At 41.9% G+C, this 19,845-nt stretch overlaps 1 protein-coding gene across 3 annotated transcripts in view; it reads left to right on the plus strand.

Moving 5' to 3' along the window:
- The window catches only part of LOC117582903 (aminopeptidase N), a 30,410-nt gene that overhangs the window by 954 nt on the left and 9,611 nt on the right, over positions 1-19,845 (plus strand). For 2 of the 3 annotated variants that reach the window (XM_034270994.1, XM_034270996.1), the window contains exon 3: positions 8,537-9,255. In XM_034270994.1, coding sequence (XP_034126885.1) covers positions 9,231-9,255 — 25 coding nt within the window. In that variant the 5' untranslated portion in view covers positions 8,537-9,230. Of the gene's footprint in view, positions 1-8,536; positions 9,256-10,197; positions 10,234-19,845 lie in introns of all 3 variants that reach the window. The other variant, XM_034270995.1, reaches the window with a different exon arrangement.

Consider the following 19,845-nt stretch of genomic DNA (forward strand, 5'->3'; position numbering starts at 1 on the left):
AAACCAGACCCGGCTTCGCTTTGCAGCAGCTGAAAAATCCCAAGGACACGGGGGCTCTGATGGTGCAGTGCCTGAACTTTTCACCTACGACTTGCCACCATCCGCCCCACTCCGTATCGAACAGCTGTGCTGTTTTCAGATGTTTTCCCGATTGGGGCGGCAACATTTTTTGGTTGCAGCAACTTTTGTTTTCAATTTCAATGCAACATCGAACAAGTGGCTGCCGGCCGGGACCGGGGCGCCCTGGCCGCGCTGTGTGGTGGGCACGTGTGTTGAATGGGTTGTGTTGTGGTGTTTGGTTTGTGGCATGTGTGGGTGTTGAGACCGAGACCTGCACCACCTCTCCAAGTACGAGTAGAATGCACTTCTGGCTCGCTTGGGCAAACCACTTGTTTGTTGGGGCATGTAATGGGCCTCTCAGGCATTGCCTCACATCCAAGTGGGACGCTGCCATATGCCAGTCCTAAGCTCCTGGAAATATGCCACAATATTCTATTTTATGCGCCACCCACTCGCTGGCTTCGCATTTTGCCCATTAATTAACTTTCAATGCTGTCTATTCAGGCGACAATCAAGTACAGCGAACTCTCATATTTCTGATGTTTCCATCAGTTCTGTTAGTCATAGTTCCGCTTATTTTGTGCTCACTGTATTGCCCTGGGGTTACTCTCGTTTTAATTTAACACTAGAACGATTTTGGCCGGTTTGCCCGCTTATCAGATATCTGCCAGCATTGGCATAGGCATATGCCACACTGTCATTAGATAGAAGTCCCCCGATAAGCGGCAACTGTTTGGGGGACTACGCCAAAAAAAGAAATAATGTAAGCCGAGAGGCAACGAATATCCGGTTCATTGTAATGGTTAGGGGCATGGTGAGAGGGAGGGAGACCTCCTCCTGTCTCTTATCTGTATATTTGATTTTCCATGAGCTCATCGGCGGCTGCAATTCTCTGTTCTGGTTTGTTTTGCACTCAGGTAAAAGCAAACGAGAGATCATATTTCACCTTTTTGGGCTTTGCTTTTGGGATAATGTTTACCCGCCGGCGATCCACCCCTCTGTAGTTTCCCCCTTTAGTGGCATCGATTTCACATTAAATTGACTATTCCCTCGTTCCCTTTTTGGCGCGTGTTTTCAATTTATTTTAGTTGAATTGCCCATGGATTGTGTGTATTTTATTTGCCTAAATGAAATTTCTATTATAATTTTGAAACCCCTTCTCGATTGTTATCGTGTGATTTGCTTTTCTTTTCGCTCTTCTATGGCTGCACTTTGAGACCGAAACCAAAGTGTGGAAATTTGCATAATTGCATTCTCTCACTCTCTCTCCCTCTCTTTCTGGTAGTGGGGGACCAACCCATATTTTTACCATAAATCCCCCCCATGGAGTGCCAGTTGATTGCAACGTTTTGTGGTTTCCTTTACGGTGGGGAGGATTTCATTTCCCTAACGGTTGGATTCGGTTTACGGTTTACTTTTTTGCGGTTTCTCTCTCGTTTGTTGGCACCTTGTAAGGGTTTAAGCGGGGCAAAGGGGTAGGGATGTGAAAGTCTATGGGAGTATCCTTTTACAAAGGGTATAACCACATACCTGGCACAGTTATTATAGAGACGGGGAAGAGCTCTCCATTCATTATCTGTGTGTTTCCATGCCACATTTAATGCTGATAGTCATTTTATTGCACAATTCACGCTTTATGTCTATTTTATTCCGTTGCCCTTTGCTAGTTGTTGCTGGTTTTATGCGTTTTGATAAGCACAAAATGATAATTGGTGGCGCTGCAACAATTAACTAAAGCAACAGCACTTTTAATGTTCTTTCAACTAGAAACTAAAGCATGGGAAGAGACAGCAACAGCAAGAGAACGAGCGAAAGAGAGAGAGAACAGCATAAGAAAACTATTTCAAGTGCAAGTCCCCATTCCGCCGCCCACCTCATTCAATTCTCTCACCGTTTGTTCGTCTGTCTGTCTGCTTCTCTCTTTCGTTTGTTTTTCTGTGTTTGCCTACTGTGTGTGGGGAAATTTCTATCTTTCTCCCACTTTACATCTACAAATACATATGTAAATACAAGTATGTGCAATATGTGTACAACAATAGCAACAGAAACAGCAACAGCAACAGCTACAAAAACGCATTAAAAATGTGGAATTTTTGTTTGCCACCTTCAAGGTCAGATCCGCAGCACATTAGCATCGTAAAAATTGTTGTCGTCCGTCCCAAGAACAAAAAAACATTTGTTTGCTATTAAGCTAAAAGTAAATATTAGCGGATATATAGACGAAAATATACGTCTATGTATGTAATATATATGTATAAAAAAACATTCTTTATAAATATACAAATGAGAGAAATTGCAATGCGACCAGACCCATAATTGTACAGTGAAAGTTCGCTAAAAGGGAACGCACAATGTAGAAAATGTTGGGCCAAAGTGTTAGAACTTTACACCCTATGTCAGAGGATATGCCCTACAAAGAGGTTCCTTACATTCAATTTCCTTACATTTGCTCTCAAAAGTATCTTATAGTTCGATCATAGTCTTATAAACGATATCTACCAGTATGCGAACATGAAGTCTCCCCTCGAGCGATTTGCCACTGTTTGAATACTAAACTTTCGATGTTGGAATGCTTGACCAAAGGTAGACGACAAATTCATTCATGCCTCATCACATGATTGATAAGCCACCCGGCCTCCCAGACTGATAAACTGTCTGTTAAATTCGTTCCGACTTGTGCTCGGAGCATTATGAATATTAATGTTACGCTGACGTCAGCGATGCATTTGACAGATGACAAAACATAAGGAACAAGACAAATCAAATGCAAAAGCAGCAGTCAGTAGTCGAGTGCAGTGGAGCTGAATGAAGACGAATGAATGGAAAAAGAGACGAGAGTTCAAAAATGTTACACTTTGCAGAGGGTATGACAAGTTTGCAATGAAAGATGTGTACCAAGAGGATCTACCATAATAACTTCAAAGCCTCCCCTCTACATTGCTTTCCATATATTTTCATTCCATTGCATATTTCCGAAAAGCTGTCAACTCGCTCTGTCAGAGCCATTTGACATTTCCATTTAACTTAGTCAGCGCCACACACACCACAGGCACAGACACACACAAACACTCGTAACCTCTTTCATATTAAAATAGTAACAACCACCTGCAGCAGCACCCAGCGCGTAACTAATTTTCCCCAGGGGTGTGAGGGCATGAGTTTCCCTTTCGACACGGCCAACAAATGCCGAAAAGTGCATGCCCCGCTCGCTATACTCTGCGTTGCGCTCCTTTTGTAAGCCCTATCGGACGAAACTCATCTGCTGGGCTGTCTTTCTGTCGGTCTGTCTGTTGGCCAAGAGGTCAAAAGCTCAGCAAATGACAAACATGCAACGGCGTTAAATTTTTATGCGTGTTGTGAAAATATGACAAGGAGTTGAAGTGCGGTGGGGGGATGTGGCAGCGAAGAACGGGGAACAATGTTGCGTTGCAGTTGTGGGTGTGTCAGCCGTTTGCTGGTCACGCAATGCAAAGGAAAAATGTAGAATTTTCCGCCAAAGTCCCTGCGATAAGCCATAGATAGCAAACTGCTGCTCTTTTTGGTGTTGGGCGGCCCTTTTTAGCTTGAGGTTCTTTTGTATTTTATGGCATAATACCCACCAGAAGAATGGTGGGAGGAAACGGGCCTATAGCAATGACATCAACTTTGCAGCACCCAAGGCCTTACCTCTGCCGACATCGCAATTTATTAGATTGTGTGCTCTTAAGTTTATCACCTAAATTAAATATTTTCCTCTAAAAGATATCATGTGTAATTGTTCAAGTGGAGAGATTTCACAGAAGGAGATATCTAAATGAGGAAGAGGAGCAGAAACAGTAGTCATACGTAAAGAATGAATCATATACATGGAGTACATGGAGTGTGTCAATAATAATATCTTTATATCGACTGCAACCCATTCCACAGTTTAGAAACCTTTGGGTCTGTAAGCCACATTAACCTTGAAATGATACCGTGTATCTATCTGGTCTACCGACCGACTTACGTCACTTGTCCACGAATACAACAAACAAACAAAATAATATGTCCGGCTCTGTCCGGCACCCAACTCCCACCTCCACTGAGCGGACAAGTGACAACTATGAATGTCAGAGAGACAGACTTTATATGGCACAGCACAAACCCGCCCGTCCCTCCCATTGACACGAAATTGGAGCGCACGCTTCATTTACTCAACGGACGGTGTGTGTGTGTGGCGATAAAAAGGAAAATACAGCACAAGTAAAATAAAATAAAATCAAATAGATATGGCAACAAACTTGGATGATTTACTGCACCTTCGATAGTGGCAATGGCACGGCACGGCAGACAGGCAGACAGGCAGACCTGTCGCTTGGCCAGTGGCCACTCATAAGATCACCTACAAATATAGCCAACTAAAACAAACGATCAACTAAGGTCGAAAGAAAAGCACGGAAAAATGCCGAAAACAAGAACTACATACAAACAACCAATGGAATGAGGGAACACATATTTCTGAACAAATAAACTCAATTTAAATTAGATTTGATTTCGATTCCGATTCTGATTCCGACAAGAATCAAGCATTTGAGGTCGAAATTTGGCCAGGTCCATCGAAGGTAACCGAACAGCCATGAGCTGGAACCCAAATCCAGCTGCAATTAAGTGCGAAAATTCCATGAATTTTATTTTAATACTGTTTATTTCTGATCAGGGCACTTCAACGAGCGAATTTCTTATTATATGTGCAGCTGGAACGAAAAGTGAGAGAAAGAGGAAGTCTACGCTGCGATACCCTTTATAGAGAGCAGCAAGAATCAATTATCTAATAATAAATTGATAGATAAGTACAAAATAAAGGAAGGAATCTAACTTATTTCAAACATTTTCTCACTGCATTTTATATAAATAAACCAAACATTATGCAAAAACAACACAAATTCGTACCTCTTAGAAAAATGCCTGCTGTTCGGGCAATATTTAAGGTGTTGAGAAACGAAATATGATAATAACACACCAATTTCCTTAGAAATAAAACCACTGGAAAACCTATTGATATATCCGTTTTCAATAAACATCTTTTTCGGCGAGTGCCAAAAGAGCTTGCGAATTTTCATCACGTATGCATATAATTACCAATACTTCCAAATTGTAGGCAGAGCAGGGAAACGGATGAATTTGTATGTAAATTTTCTCCATATTGTTGCTGATGTTGTAGATTCCTGCTGATGAGAGTGCGCTGAACTTGAGTCGTGACTCACACAGAGAGTTCTGTGATGTAATTGGCGCTTTTATGGCGGTGGAGCTCATAAAATGGATGTTCCTGTGAATTATAGTAATATTTGCCATAAGACACGTGCACTTGGCACTGGCGCTTATTCTTATTAGCAATTCGGCGCCAAAATACTATTGGCGGTATCAAGTTTATGCGTTTTCCCCCAAACACCAAAAGAGATCAATCATATTTCTGCTGCTGTCACTGTGGGGGATGCTGTTGCTGACCCAGTTTCGCGCTATTTACTTTCAATAATATATCTATGAATATATTCGCGCCTGACAAAAGAGAACCGAAAATAAACCGCAGATACTGTGAGGAATGGCTGTGGGTAAATTACCTATTTATATTATTCCACCACCCATACAGAAGTCACTGTCAGAAAAGTGACAACGATGACGTCGTCAGTTTCAGCACAGAATACACAGAGTATTGAAAAAACAAAACAGAGGAAAAAACTGGTGCTATTAATTTGAACCTACTCGTATTCCCCCCTTTGGTTAGCGCCCTGCCCTGCCACTGTCTCTGTTTCTGCCACTGCCACACATTCGATTGTATTGTTTGGCTGTGGGTCGGTCTCTCACTTAATTGGTTTTTGTGTGTGTGTTTTCAGCCTGAAGCTGCTGAAGCCTAATGATCCGTCATCAAGTTTTACGTATATATACATTCGTATACGTAATATTGCAATCGCTGGCAAGTGCAGACAGTTCACGGTACCCAGTCGGTATCTCTATCTCTCGGGCATTGGTGGGCGTTTGTAACGCTCTGGAAATAATAATAGAGACAAAATGGTTATTACGAATGCCATAAAGATGGCTAAATTATGAAGTGCTCATGGGATAGACACCGACACCGACACCGACATGAGTAATAATTTGCAATGCTAATTTGCATATTAGTCTCTCCTTGCCATGGAATACTTTTTGGGTGGAACAGCTCTAAATTTATTACAAAATTAGGCAGAGTTGGAGTGACAGAGGATGCTGTCCGAAGGGAAATTGTTGCAGATCTTTAGAAAACAATAAATTGTGCAATTTCGTTGGATTCTTGGAACAATTCTTTTTATAATTTCTTAGACGTATCCAATTACTGGGTATTTTTTGGCAACACAAATCCACAACGCAACACAAGCTTATATCCATTTTAAAGTACGCAATGCATAAAAATTGGAATACTTAGAAATGTACAACACTTGTACCCTAAATGTGTGCAGATTTATTCGTCAGAGTTCCACTTAAGTGTTGATGAATGATTTATCACTTATTTCCGAGTTTCAGGAATAGAAAACTTCCACCTTTTTTCGGTCAATTATAATAATTAAACCAGTAATTGTGCCCAAAATTTGTGCAGATTTAACTGTCACTCCAACCTTGTTGAAGGGTCAATGGTACACACGTAACCCCGCCAATGCCAGGCCCCAGCCCCGGCCCGTGTCATTGTCACCAGTTATAAAAAAGAGAGAGAGAGAGAGAGAGAATAATAACTCAAGACAAGGGCACCGTCAGCCATGACAATTATATAATTACCGCTTTGTGTGTTGGCAATTAACTCGACACTCGTCGGTGGCAGTCCATCAGCTATCCCTATCCCCAATCCACAGTAAAAGTAAAAGCAGCAGAAACAGCACTTTATGGTTTTGATTGATGACACCCTCGAAGGCAATGCGAATTGAGATCAATTGGAGATGCATCATCAAAAGACCCTTTTAATGTTGGTTGTCCTTAACTTTCAATATTTACACTCGTTAAGCAATAAATGTATGGAATAACAATTGATCCAATTCATTGGATTGAAAGTAAGGGCCATCGAAGGCTGTTTTCACAGATTTAAACCAATAAAATTCGATTTTAAATGCTTAATGTTCTTCCTAATTGTTACAACAAACCACAAAAGGGAAACCACCAACAGGGTTAACATGGGACAGAGGGAGGGAGGCATAATGGGATGGGTATGGGAATGGGAAGTGCGGGTCATGTCGGGTTCAATGATTATTAATCAAATGCCAGTTTAATTATGCGACTTGTTAGAGACGAACAGACACTGTGTCTCATGTAATCACTCAGGGTCCCAGTCCCGTTCCCACTCCCCATGTCGATCGGTGGTCTGCAGCTTCAATTAAAATTCGTTTCGCCGATCAAAATGGAACCAACCACCAAAGTCAACCAAAAGTTGAAAGCTTACGAGTCTCACTCTCTCGATCTCTTTACTTTTTGGCACAAGAATTGGGTGCGTTGGATGTTGATGTGTCGTTTCTGGGTCTCGTTCTTGGAGCCTAATCGAATGTCAAGTATGAATCCATTGATGACAACGCACACCATTCAGTTTTGATGGTGACAATTAAGGCATCCCATGCCTCACTCTCTTTTTTATTATTATTACTTAATATTGTATCTTTTATTTGTTTTCCGGCTTTGCTTCTCTTGCAGTTCGTTGTGTGCGCTGTTCGTTAGCGGTTCTACTCCGTGTCTCTTTGGGTGCTGTCTAAGCCCAAACGAGTAAGCTCTGAAAGCACTCTGCTTGAAACACGATACGATCCAGTGGCTTGGCCTCCATTCTGTGGTTTTGACATTGAACTTGCCTTGTTAATCATTGTCAAAACACCAACGAATCGAAGATTGCCAATGCAAACAAAAACCAAACCAAACAGGGGATGCATTCCGGGCTATCAATAATCAAATTTGTGTTTTCTCTTTTTTTTTCTACCTTTCTGGTGTGTGTGTGCGGCGATCGTGTTTGCATTTCAAATTAGCTTTCGATTTGCGGCCACAAAAATATTGACAAAGTGACATCATGAGATGTGATATAGTAAACCAGCTCCAGAAATGGTACAATTTATTTGATGAATAAAAGCAAAACTGTGGAACACACTGATCACGAGGCATGCAACAACAAAAGTAATTGAGCGAAAAGCAAAAGCGGAAATAAAGGAACTAAATGTGCCAAGACGTTCCAAAGATTCTGTTTTCTTCTATTCTTAGAGTGGAAGAACAGAATGTGTGCAGAATTTCTAGAGTATTTTCCCCGCATGGATGCAAAATCCAACGAATTCCTAGGCAAATATTTATCTGGGAGTGTCAGGGGTCAAACCATGGGGCCATGTCCATTTATTCGATGGGATTGGATACGATTTATTTGCTTTAACCCCACAGTCATGCTGGGGGTCAGCATTTATCTATGAACAATTTGGTGGAAGAGCATTTATTTATGATCGGTTTTTGGTTTTTTTCTATTTGCTTGCAGGCCAAAGCAGCGAACAGAACATCAACAGCCGCAATAAGTATTAGGAGGAGGCCCATCCCCGAACCCCACAAAGAAGACAAGCAAAAGACAACATAAGCCACGGGGGAAAGCAGCCAACGAACGGGCCAAATGCAAATTCATAAGCAGAGGACCTGAACCTGAAGATACAACCTCCAGATAGAACACATTTCCGCACTGATACAGTGGGTCGGTAGAGAGAGAGAGACTGTGTTTGTTTATTGCCTCGACTCAGCGACTGGAACCGCGAGAATCCACAAGATGCCCGGCCACTTGCACGCCATAGATCTTTGAGACCTCAGTGGCAGTACCCAAACCCCACACTCTGGTCTGCATGCGTTGCACATACAATATTCCATCAGGCAGCAATATTTGGAGAGTGCCGTCGGTTGGTTGGGCAATCGCCAGATAAATTCTAATAAATAGCCAGACAACAGAATACTTGGCATAAAAATAAATAAGAATCGAAGAACCCGGAACGCAGTACGCAGTACGGAACTCGAACGCATTGCAACAGATTCATCTGAGGTGTCGAGTGCATTGCCCAGGCCAGGCCAGGCAGCAGCAGTTGGAGATCTTTGTGGCAGCATAGACGTAGGTCGCGGCCAAAGTGTTGCAAAGCAGGGGCACAGCCAGAGGCAACGGCAACCGCAGCGAGGTGTACACATTTGGCACCATGGAGGGCGGTTACGTCAATGAAGGTGAGTGGCAATTACAACTGAATCTACATACGTCTATGCCACAAATGTATCCACAAGATATCGAACAAGTCCATCTACCGAATGAATGCTTTTTCTTTGATACAAATTATCCCAGAATCTATGGAATTTAGTTCACATTCTTTTGATATATTCTTCAAATGCATTCTTAATTTTATATTTTGAAATTATTCTTTAAGGAATTATCTCTTAATCTTAATATATTTATAGAGAGAAATTGTGTCTGATTTTTTTAACAATTCTCTTTAATTTACCAAACTTTTATTGATCTTAGATTTTAGCTCTGGTTTTCTTGTGTGTTTTCTTACTTTTTGGGGTACTCCCCGAATTCTTGTTTGCTTATAAAATATCCAAGAAATTCAATACACCTTGAATGATTTCTTTCGTTTCATCAGCCAATTGCTCACCCATTATATAGAATATAGTTTGATGATCTAAAAGCACTTGCATCACAAAATATAATTTCTCATTCATTTTGTGGCTTTTTGCATGCTCACCTCAACCAAAAATAATTCTCACACAATGCGAAAATTCGAAAATTCATTCAGCAAGACATCCGAACAGATGTTTGTGCAAAGTATTTGACTTTGAATTTCCACACACACACACATACGGAATGTGTGGCATGATCTCTTGAGAAAAAGCTGCACAGTGACACCGAAAATATCTGCGATTTATTAGCAATGCAAATGCAAGCGAATTATTCAAACTGCCACTTCACCCATCCACCCATTAGTCAGATGCTATGAGGCAATGCATCCCAGATATAGTTTTTGTTTTATTTGGCAACATTTGTTCGGTTCATACAAATAGACAATTGCGTGTACCTGTCTCTGAGTCACTCCAAACATCACTAATATCATACAAAAAAAAAAAACACCCACTATTCTCCCCAAAAATGCTCTCTCCAAAACACTCACACAGAGGATTCCGATGCCATAATGGGTGTGGAAAGTCCAGGTAAATGAAAAAAAAAAACAACTTGAATGATCTCTTTCATAATCGTTCTCCAAACCAGCACAAAACTTTTATAAATATCCGAAGGAAATGGCAGGGGAAAGGGCCATCAACTTTGTGACACTCAATTAAAGGGCTGAGAGTAGTGGCAGGGGAAGAAGAGTGCATTTGAGCTTGTATCTTTATGACTGGTTTCTGCTATCTACGAGATACAAGCCGGTTCTACTCGCCCACATTCACAGACAAGTGCTTATTCCCCTCTTTTACAGATTCTGCCCTCAGATCAATAGCAAATCGGTCGATGACTCTCTACAACAAATGTATGACGCCACAGCACATGTTCTGGCTTGATATTATATACTTTCTGTCTTTTAATTTACATAATAGGATTACCGAATGTAAATCACAAACCATATATTCGATTCTGGCCATCGGTATGCAAAAATAAAACAGAAACAAATCGTAAAGTAGTCGATTCGCTGACAACTGTGCACCATAAAAGGCAAAACTGTCTGTCAGACGACTGCTGATGCTGCCACGACCTAATGGGGGGGTTTTTCAATTAATATTCATTTGGAGGAAGGCAAGGCAAAAACTGTCATAAATTATCAGCTTGCAGCAGGCAGACGGACAGCGTTCCTTGAGCGGCGTCTTCAAGTATCCGCGGCATCAATAAGTGCAACTCGGTCACGTCTTTCACGGGCATCACTGCGATGCCACCAACAAGAGAGAGAATCATTTTTGGGGCAAGCTGATGATGTCATCTGCAACGCCAGCTCTTAAAAGGATCGGATCCGCCTCTTTCTGGGACTCTGCCTTGATCACGTTTCAAGCAAAAAGCCACAAACAGATAATACATTTGCAGTTTTGTCGAAGTCATGAATTTGTTTCCAGGAATTCTGCCGAGTGCCGAGACTGAAATCACAATAAATATATCTTTCCTGCCACTGGCCCTGGCCTTAGGATCGAATTTTGTGAGCGGTTTCTCGTTCCTCATGTCTGTCTGAAGATGCAAGATATTTCCTCTCTCTCGCTCTGCTCTGTTTGTGGATCATTGTTTGTGGAATTCACAAGAATTTATTTGCTTAAATTTGAAAATGAAAACACACTTTGCAGCTGTGAAAATACATTGTTGTTACAGAGGGACAAACAACGCCACCGAGTGTGCGCCATCATATTGTAGTTAAACACTTTTTAATGCCAGTATTTATCGCAGAAAATTGTAATTAAAAATAATAATAGAATCTACATGGTACCCAAATCAGACACTGAATTAGTGGACATGCTTGGCTTCTCTTTCAGATTGACCTTGCCAGGGCGGGCTATGACCCATACATTTTTCCATGCATGTGTCTTTATTTTGTGTCTGTAAGTGCTAGGAACACAGACCGAACCAACAATGACGACAGCATGAATGAAACAACAAACTAGACACAATTTATGAGCAACAGTTGTTTGATTTATATGCAAAATGTTTTGTTGTAAAGGGCACATACATTTTAGGGGAATTCGGACTTGATAAACAATGCAGAGAAAACAGTAAAAGATGGATAAGACTCACAAATATATGCCTGCCTCTAAGAAGGAAGGAAAAATCTCTTAAATATAGCGAAAACTTTACTTTACAGGGTATCCAAGCAACGACTCTCTGCCAGTGTTGACCTTCCTACCCATTCAAGTGCTCCCATTTGTGTTTAGTCTTCAACTTGACCTTTCCAACAGAATATTTAGGCAAGAGTGAGACATCTATTTACATACATAATGTGACTTGATAAGCTATCGGGATTTGCATAAACCTCGTGAAGAGGACGTGGAATGAAGGCGTTAAGCCCAACACCTCTTGCTTATGACAGATTCTATAAAAAGATACACAGATTCATACGAAAACAAGTTGAACTTGTTGTCGGACAGCTTTTCTGTGGCTGCAATTTGAGACTTTGAAATTTTTTTAAGTATCTCATTTTGTGAGTGAGGTGTTCAATTACATGACATGGAAAATGCATCTGAAGTTGCTCAATTTTTGATTCAATGTCGGATTGTCTGGGACATTCGATACGACCAGATACTTTGCCGAAGATCGATGGTTAAAAGGTTCTTCGAGTCATTGCAATCGATTGACACAGCTCGCTGGGCAGTCAATAGGAATAAATGGTTGTTTCGAAATCAATTTCAATATTGCACCTACTGGCCGCATTTCCCTCAAATGTCAGTTTTCATTGCCAGCTATTTGCCATTTGCCATTTGCCATTTCATTTACATTTTCATTTCCATTTTCATTTCCATTTGTGGTCCAAGTTCAGCCGGGAGTCGGTTCCATCCAATTGGCCCATTGATCAAGTGCATTAAGAGGAACACGTGATTTGCATTTAAATTGTTTTTGGCCAGCAACTGCAAATACTTGTACCCGTACCCGGGTATCTATCTCTCTGCCAATTCTGCAAGTTTGCCGCCCGTTTTTTTGCATTGGCGTCTTGCCGGTTCGATGTCCCAATGTGCCTCAGAAACGATTACGATTACCGCAACCAATCATCGAGGCATGGAACCATACCATGGAAATGACGTCAGCTGCTTGGCTGACTGGCTGGCTGGCTCTTGGGCATACAATTAAAATCAATTTGCAGTAGCGCCAATTGCTGTTGACACATTTTATCTAAGGCGTTTCAAAATCCATTCGCAAGAGAGAACAGGGCGCTCGCTTAGATGGGTATGTATGCAAATTCAATTAGTCAGTCACTGCATTGTGTTTTTGCGCATGCGCAGCGGCTCTTGGGTGGCAATGTTGACACTTTTCACTAGGGCAATGTTGCCAAATTTCTTAGAAAAACTGCTTGGCTGATGATCTTTTAATTTACTACAAAGAACTACTACTACTCTCCAACCTGAACTGCATCTGTACATCCCATTTGACACCCCGAATTTCCATCTGCGATTAACCACAGCCATGAATAACTTAGCAACTTTTAGTTGATTCTATCTCATTTGAGACTAGCTGCCCTGTCAAATCTTTCGAATTTTAGGCACATTATGTTGCAGCTTTATCTGCAATAATAAAATTAAATCATTTATTTTAATGGTCAGCCATGTTAAATGAGGCTAAGTGATTTTCGTTGTAGACTTCAGCCAGCTTTGAAGCTGGCATGCAAAAAAGTTTTAGTGTTGTTTTGTTGGCGTCTGTGTGCAAAATTAGCTGAAATTGCAGCTCAAAGATACAAGCAGCACAAAAGACCAGCGGCAGTTCGTGATTTAGCCACCGTCATTGTGTATGGTCGGTCGGTCTGCCGATTGGGAATGCATCAAAGTAAAACGGCACCAAAGGCGAAAGATGGTATCTGCGCGGGTACGACTGACTGGGGGCACCGCTCCTGACAGCCGGCACGTACATATGGACATACGAGTATATGAAGCGCTTAGATAGTTAGATAAATTGTCGTGGGCCCCTTGGCACCTGAGCTGCATAGGACATGGGGGACCATAGAACGTGGCTTACATTCGTCATAATGCGGAACAGATGCCAGTCTTTGAGCTGCGCCTTGTTGAAGATACATTTGTGCAGATAAAAAAGCGCTTTCAATGGAGTTTATGTCGGATTTATGGGTATTATTAGGGCATATCTCTGCTCCGATCTGTGCGGAGTCTGTCTCTCGTGGAGCCACCCACACAACTCATAATTGAAGCACTCGAAACTCTCATAATTGGCGCCGGAGGCCAGAGCCCAAATTGGCAAGAACGGAAATGTCGACCAAAAAAAAGCAAACCCCACCCCTTGCAATTAATCAATTTTCATCATGAAAACGGGCTCTGGGGGGCTTTGTGTGATGGCGTGGGTTGAACCGACGGCTGGCCACGGACAAGCCCGCCCGCTGGAATGGCTCGAGCTCTCGAGAGGGTTTGAGGTGTTGCCGGTGTTTCATTAAACTCGAATTAGCTGTGGATTCATTCTCCTGAAGGCAGCAGATAAATGGCAGACGTGAGGCAAATGTTTTTTGGTGGATCACAAGATCTAAAGAATCTAAAAATCTCTTTCGTGGAAGCCGCTTTCGTGCGTATTAGCCATTAGCCAGATCTTCAGATCCTCAGCTAATGTCCACGTTATCCGAGCAACTCTTGGCCACTATTTTTGACAGGCAATTATAAATAAAATGTTTCGAAAATACTTTCACAAAGGAGGGCGGAGGCGTGACAATGTCAAAGCCAACAAGCAAGTGAAAATGAGAGCAGGCAAATAATTTGGCAGTGAGCCAAAAAAGCGACCGATTAAACTAGACCTCATAAAAAAACGAAAACTATGCACAAAAAACTAAGCCCACGAACAGAAGAAAAGCAAAAGTCAAAATCAGAATGTTGGACCATAATTTTGAATGCGAATATTTCCTGCCTACCAAAGTAAACAATAATTTTGGAATATATACGATAATAATACACATATAGATGCCAAATAATGGGTTGTATATGGCGACAGTTTAATGCCCATCAAGGCCGCATAGCGCCAAGTGTGAAAAAACATAACAGAAAGTATATACCCGTACGTATACATATTTAATTATATGAAATTATTGTTTATGGGCATTACACCCCATGGCTGGGGCCTGTTTACGTGCCAATTTATTGAATCATTTGATATTGGGGTGCCTTAAGGGCGTGGCTATGCTGATCGCAGGTGGGGTTGGGCCTACCAGATATTCCACTTTCGATAAGAACGAAGAAAATTTACTTAGGTTTATGTTTGCTGAATGTTAAGTGGAAAATGCAAATGCAAATATTGCTTAGAATTAAAAGTTTACTTTGGCTAAACAAATGATAATAAATTGTACTGTAGGATACCCATAAAGAACTCAAAAGAGTCCAGCCCAGCGCTAGCCCACCGTTGATAGTTTTTCCCTTGAGCCACAATGAACAATCATATTGCCTGGGCGATTGCAACATTTCCATTTCCATTGTGACATGGACTTGTGTTATTAATGAATGAATGAACGAATGAATGAATTTCTGTCAACTTGCAAAAGTGCGACAAATTGTAAAGCGCTTAAGTTGTTTCCAAGCAATTTACTCAACAAATCAGAAACTCATCAAAAATTGTTGCATGCCGTACAACCGTCAACAAAAAATGAGTCTTTCGTCTTGTTAATTGTAAAATAGTGTACAAAACGAAGTATTTTCAGTTGTGTCAAGTTACGTGTCGTTGATAATTAAAACTGAGAATTGTTTAGTGGGGGGGGGGGTCGCTCAACCCAGACATGGCAGTGGCGTGGCCAGCACAGGGCAGAGTATTCTCAGCGAAGATCATCATATAGAAACCCCTTCCGAACACAGTTCCTGCCGAAGTCCCTGCCTGCCACTCATCATAGATATTTTGTCTGGAGTGCTTTTATTTCTCTCTTTTACTTTTTTTGCAACTTTGAAGTTTATTCAACCTGAAATTGTCATCCCACGACGGTTCCAGGTAGCAACCAACCAACCGGAGTCTTGCGTGGCTTTTTATGGCTTTATATCGTCCAGTTTTTTTATGGCTTTCTGTGGATGTTATGTGCGACATGCAAAACGATCTCTAACTCCACCCACAGCAACGTTTTCTAACTCGCTGCTCTCCCCTTCGTAGCTTTTTCTCTATCTGATTAAAATCGGGTTGAGTGAGGTTTACGATTGCCCGAAAAGCGAACTGACGGCTGCTTTGTTGTCGAGTCTGGCGTCATTTGGCCACTGGCAAATGGGACTGAGCGCTAATTTAATTTACAAATTAGCCGCACTCGAAAACTGCACGGCAAGTGTCGGCCAGTGTTCCGTCGGTGTTTGGTGTCGCATTCGAGTGTCGCTTAATTTGTCATTTTTTTTTCGGGGCTACCAGTGAAGGTTGTGCTTGGCATAATGTGGACAAGGTGTAAAGTTTGAACGGAATTGTGATTGGAATTGAGATCATCAATTGGGGCAAGGTTGAAGAGAATTATAAATGGGATGGAAGACTTCAATACTATCTCCATATCCGCACCTCTTTTACTCCCATTCCCATAGGCAATTATTTTCTCCATCTTCTTTCATCCACGTTTCCCTTGATCTGTGACATGCAGAACTGTTTGTACTGCTTGGCATAATGATAATCGTATGCTAATTTGTGGAGTGAAACGAATTGCATTTCGAGTTGCACGATCCATGGGGCATGAAGTGGCATGGCAGGGCGACACGCCCACAGGCAGCAGCAGAAACAGACCAAGGTGCAGTTGGGGGGGGAATAAAGTGGCGCATTCAGTGTCAACGACAGTGGATGATAAATCACAGCCAGGCAACTTGTAGCTGGAGCACAAAAACATTTAAGTCTCAAGGCCTGTTTGTGGCAGTCAAATGTTGTAGCTCTGCCCCCTGGGTTCTACTTATACTCCTCCCCGCCTCTGCAGCGACTGCTTCTCCTCTGTACGAGCGTATCGGATGCTGTCATCAGCAGTGCCCGCCTGCCTGGAAGGTGCAGAGGTGGCAAGTTCTGTCAGATATCTCTGAGTTTTGCTTGCTCTGCCTTCTGCATGTTGATACAATGTGTGGAACAGAGCGGGAGGCACTCATCGAGGGGGCTTTGCGGCCACAAGACTGACTCTCTTGCTACAGTAAGTGCGCCTCTGTTTGTGCCTCATAATTATAATTATATTTCTCCCTCCCTGAGACATTTAGCTACCGTTGTGTAACTGCAAATAGTGCGACTGGTTTTTGGTTTCTTTCAGCCCTCCAATGCCATGCCATGCCATGCCATGCCATGCCATGCACCGGAAACGTGACCCAAAGGGAACTCCATCCCCAACCACCATCTGGAACTGAAACTGAAATCATTTTGGGGCATAATTAACTGCATTGTCTGAACGACTTCATTAGCAGTTCTCACTTTCGGTTTCATATCTTTTCTCTTGGCCAACTGGAAAATATTGAATATTAAAATAAAATTCCACATACCGATTCCAGGGCGGGTTATGTTAATATCCAAATGGATGCTTAAGCATTTGGACTCAACAGTTTTTCAATGCATTATCAGCAGCATTTCCAAGCATTCAATTCAGTTATTCAGTATTCATCAGCTTTCAAAATTGTGAATGTTTCACTTTTGTTTGTTTGCCTACCGAAAAAATTCTCCCGAATCGGAGGTTGACGCGGCGGAAATCAAAGCATATTGTTGGGTCAAGCTCTCGAAGAAGTAAACAGTTTTGTCGAGGCGTCAAAGCATAGGCCCTAAAGGCCTTTAAGACCTACAAAGAAAATTCAAATAAACAATTTGGATCTCCATTTTCATGGCTCTTTTTGTGCCTTTCCAAGAGAGTTTTGTTTGGACTTTTGTTTCTCATTTGATGAGACAACAAATGAAATGTTTATTACCTCGTCGCATGCAACATTTCTAATTGGAGTTTCATGAGTTATGTATGGGCCATGGGCTGACATTTCCGCGGAATTGACGGGCCTCTCCCTCGAATCAGTTCTTGCTGCTTTCCCTTCTGCAGAACGCTGAATGGTTCATTAGAGACATGCAAAATGGGAAAAAATAAAAGCAGCAAGCAGCACGGAGAGAGGGAGAGGAAGGTCCCAACTCCATTCAAGTTCCTCGACACGTTCTAACCAAAGTTCACTCAACTCTGCCACAATTGAGTGCCTGCCATGCCTGGCCCTCTTTCTCTCTGTGCAAAACTTTTAGCAATTGACAATGCGAAGCGGGTTAAACATTTGTTATTATTTGTCAAGCTGGCCAGACATTTGGGGACCATACAAAGTAGTTTTTATTTAGACAATTAATTGGCTGCCAATTAAAAGGCATTTTCCCCCAATCGAGTGCTGAAACCAAACGTGTACTTCTTTCTCTTAAAATGACCTAAAAACCAGATGCCATATGTCTGGCCATTCCTCAGCCTGAGCTCAGCGACATCTTTTCCTATGCGAGCCGACAGATTTGCTGTTGTGTGAATAATGAATGCAGAAATGCTCAGGGAGTTTCCTGTAAGAGGGGGAAGAATTGGGTCAGCGAGGAATTAAATTGCAAAGGAAATGCAAAAATATGAAGCTGCAGACAGATCCCTGGCATATGGTGAGCATTGCATTGCATTAATGAAAGAAACCGAGACGCACACAGACACAGTGACTTCCCTTTGAGAGAGAGAGAGAGAGAGAGAGAGAGATGGCGGGAGAAGGGCTTCGACGTGGACGGTTATCGGAGATCGGGCATCTTTTGGGCCATTAAACAACTCAAAGAAATGCACTTGTAAGCATGACCAGAAGTTGTTTATGTAACCTACATTCCGTCACCCTTTTCCCAATGTTTTCAGAGATATTGTGGAGGGGGAAGTGAAAATGGGTTATCATTAAATATGACACACACTCACCCTGCCCGCCTGGCAGACAGCAGACAGCAAACAAAATCAAATTGAATTGCACTGCTTGAAGGTGTGAAGAGTGGGGTAGGAACCGGGAAGCGAAAGAAGGGAGGGAGTGCGAGAGGTGAGAGAAAGAGGGATGGGGGGCAAACGTCTCCTCAAACATGCTCCAACATGCACAATTAACAAAAAGCCGAAGCAAACGAGGGAACGAAACATTGAGGAGAAACGTTTGTTTGTATCGCTGTGATTCCGATGTTGCAGATAAGATATGGGAACGAACCACATATAATACGAATGGGAAAGGGAAAAGGGGAATGTGCGCTGGCAGAAGAAAGCAGTTTGATGACGTAAATGCGACAAATTCTTTCCAATTAAGTGTCAAGCGAGTGTTCACCAAAGGGGGGGGGGGGGAGGGAACCTAACGATAAGAATTCATGAGGCGACACATGGGTTCTGTCACAATAAAACATTTGTTGTACGAGTTGTTCTTATAATAGGATCCCAAAGGCACTAAAATGTTTGGACTTACCTTTATCTTTATTCCATAAATAAGTAAATAAATAAGTAGAAGCAAATGTTAGATTAATGAAACCCCCAAAGGTACTGCCAAATTTCAGCTTATTTCATTGAATCGCAATTTGTAACAACTCCCAAGGGAATTTGCATGGTTGCTAAGTTGAACGAATATTTGAAGAGGCTTCCGATTGGCACACTTTAAAATCAATTAAACCCCTTGGCAAAAAGCAATATTTAAAATATTTTCCAAAAGCAATTAACAAGTTCAAAGTCGATTAATCAAATATTTTCGTTTGCTGTTATTGAACTCTTGTTAAGTCACACAAAACTCTTCATGTGTATTCGTTTGATGTACATGCTTGGCCATGTTTTTGTGGAATTTAACGCATGATTGAGTCATTAAGATACGGGGTGTACTCACACCAATCGTCCCCTTCTGCGGGTAATACGATCATCCAATAAACTGAAAGTAATTTCGTGTAAAACGATCTACTGTGTGTATGTGCAAAATGCAAACAGTTGCCGCACTTAAGTTTCGTTTGGTTTTCGATTTCGTTTAATAGCGTCTCAGCAGAAACAAACCAAACCACAACAGAACCAGAACTGGTATAATAAAACCACTTTGGGTTTTGGCAAAGGGTGCTCAAGGGGGTCAATATTCAGGGTAGAAGGTGTAGGCTGTTGGGCTGTTGGGCTGTTGGCTCGGGGCATTTCATTTCATTTGAGTGATCCACTGATCCACTGATTCAATGATTCATGTTGT

This window comes from Drosophila guanche, unplaced genomic scaffold (genome assembly GCF_900245975.1).
Source record: "Drosophila guanche unplaced genomic scaffold, DGUA_6, whole genome shotgun sequence".
Lineage (NCBI taxonomy): Eukaryota > Metazoa > Arthropoda > Insecta > Diptera > Drosophilidae > Drosophila > Drosophila guanche.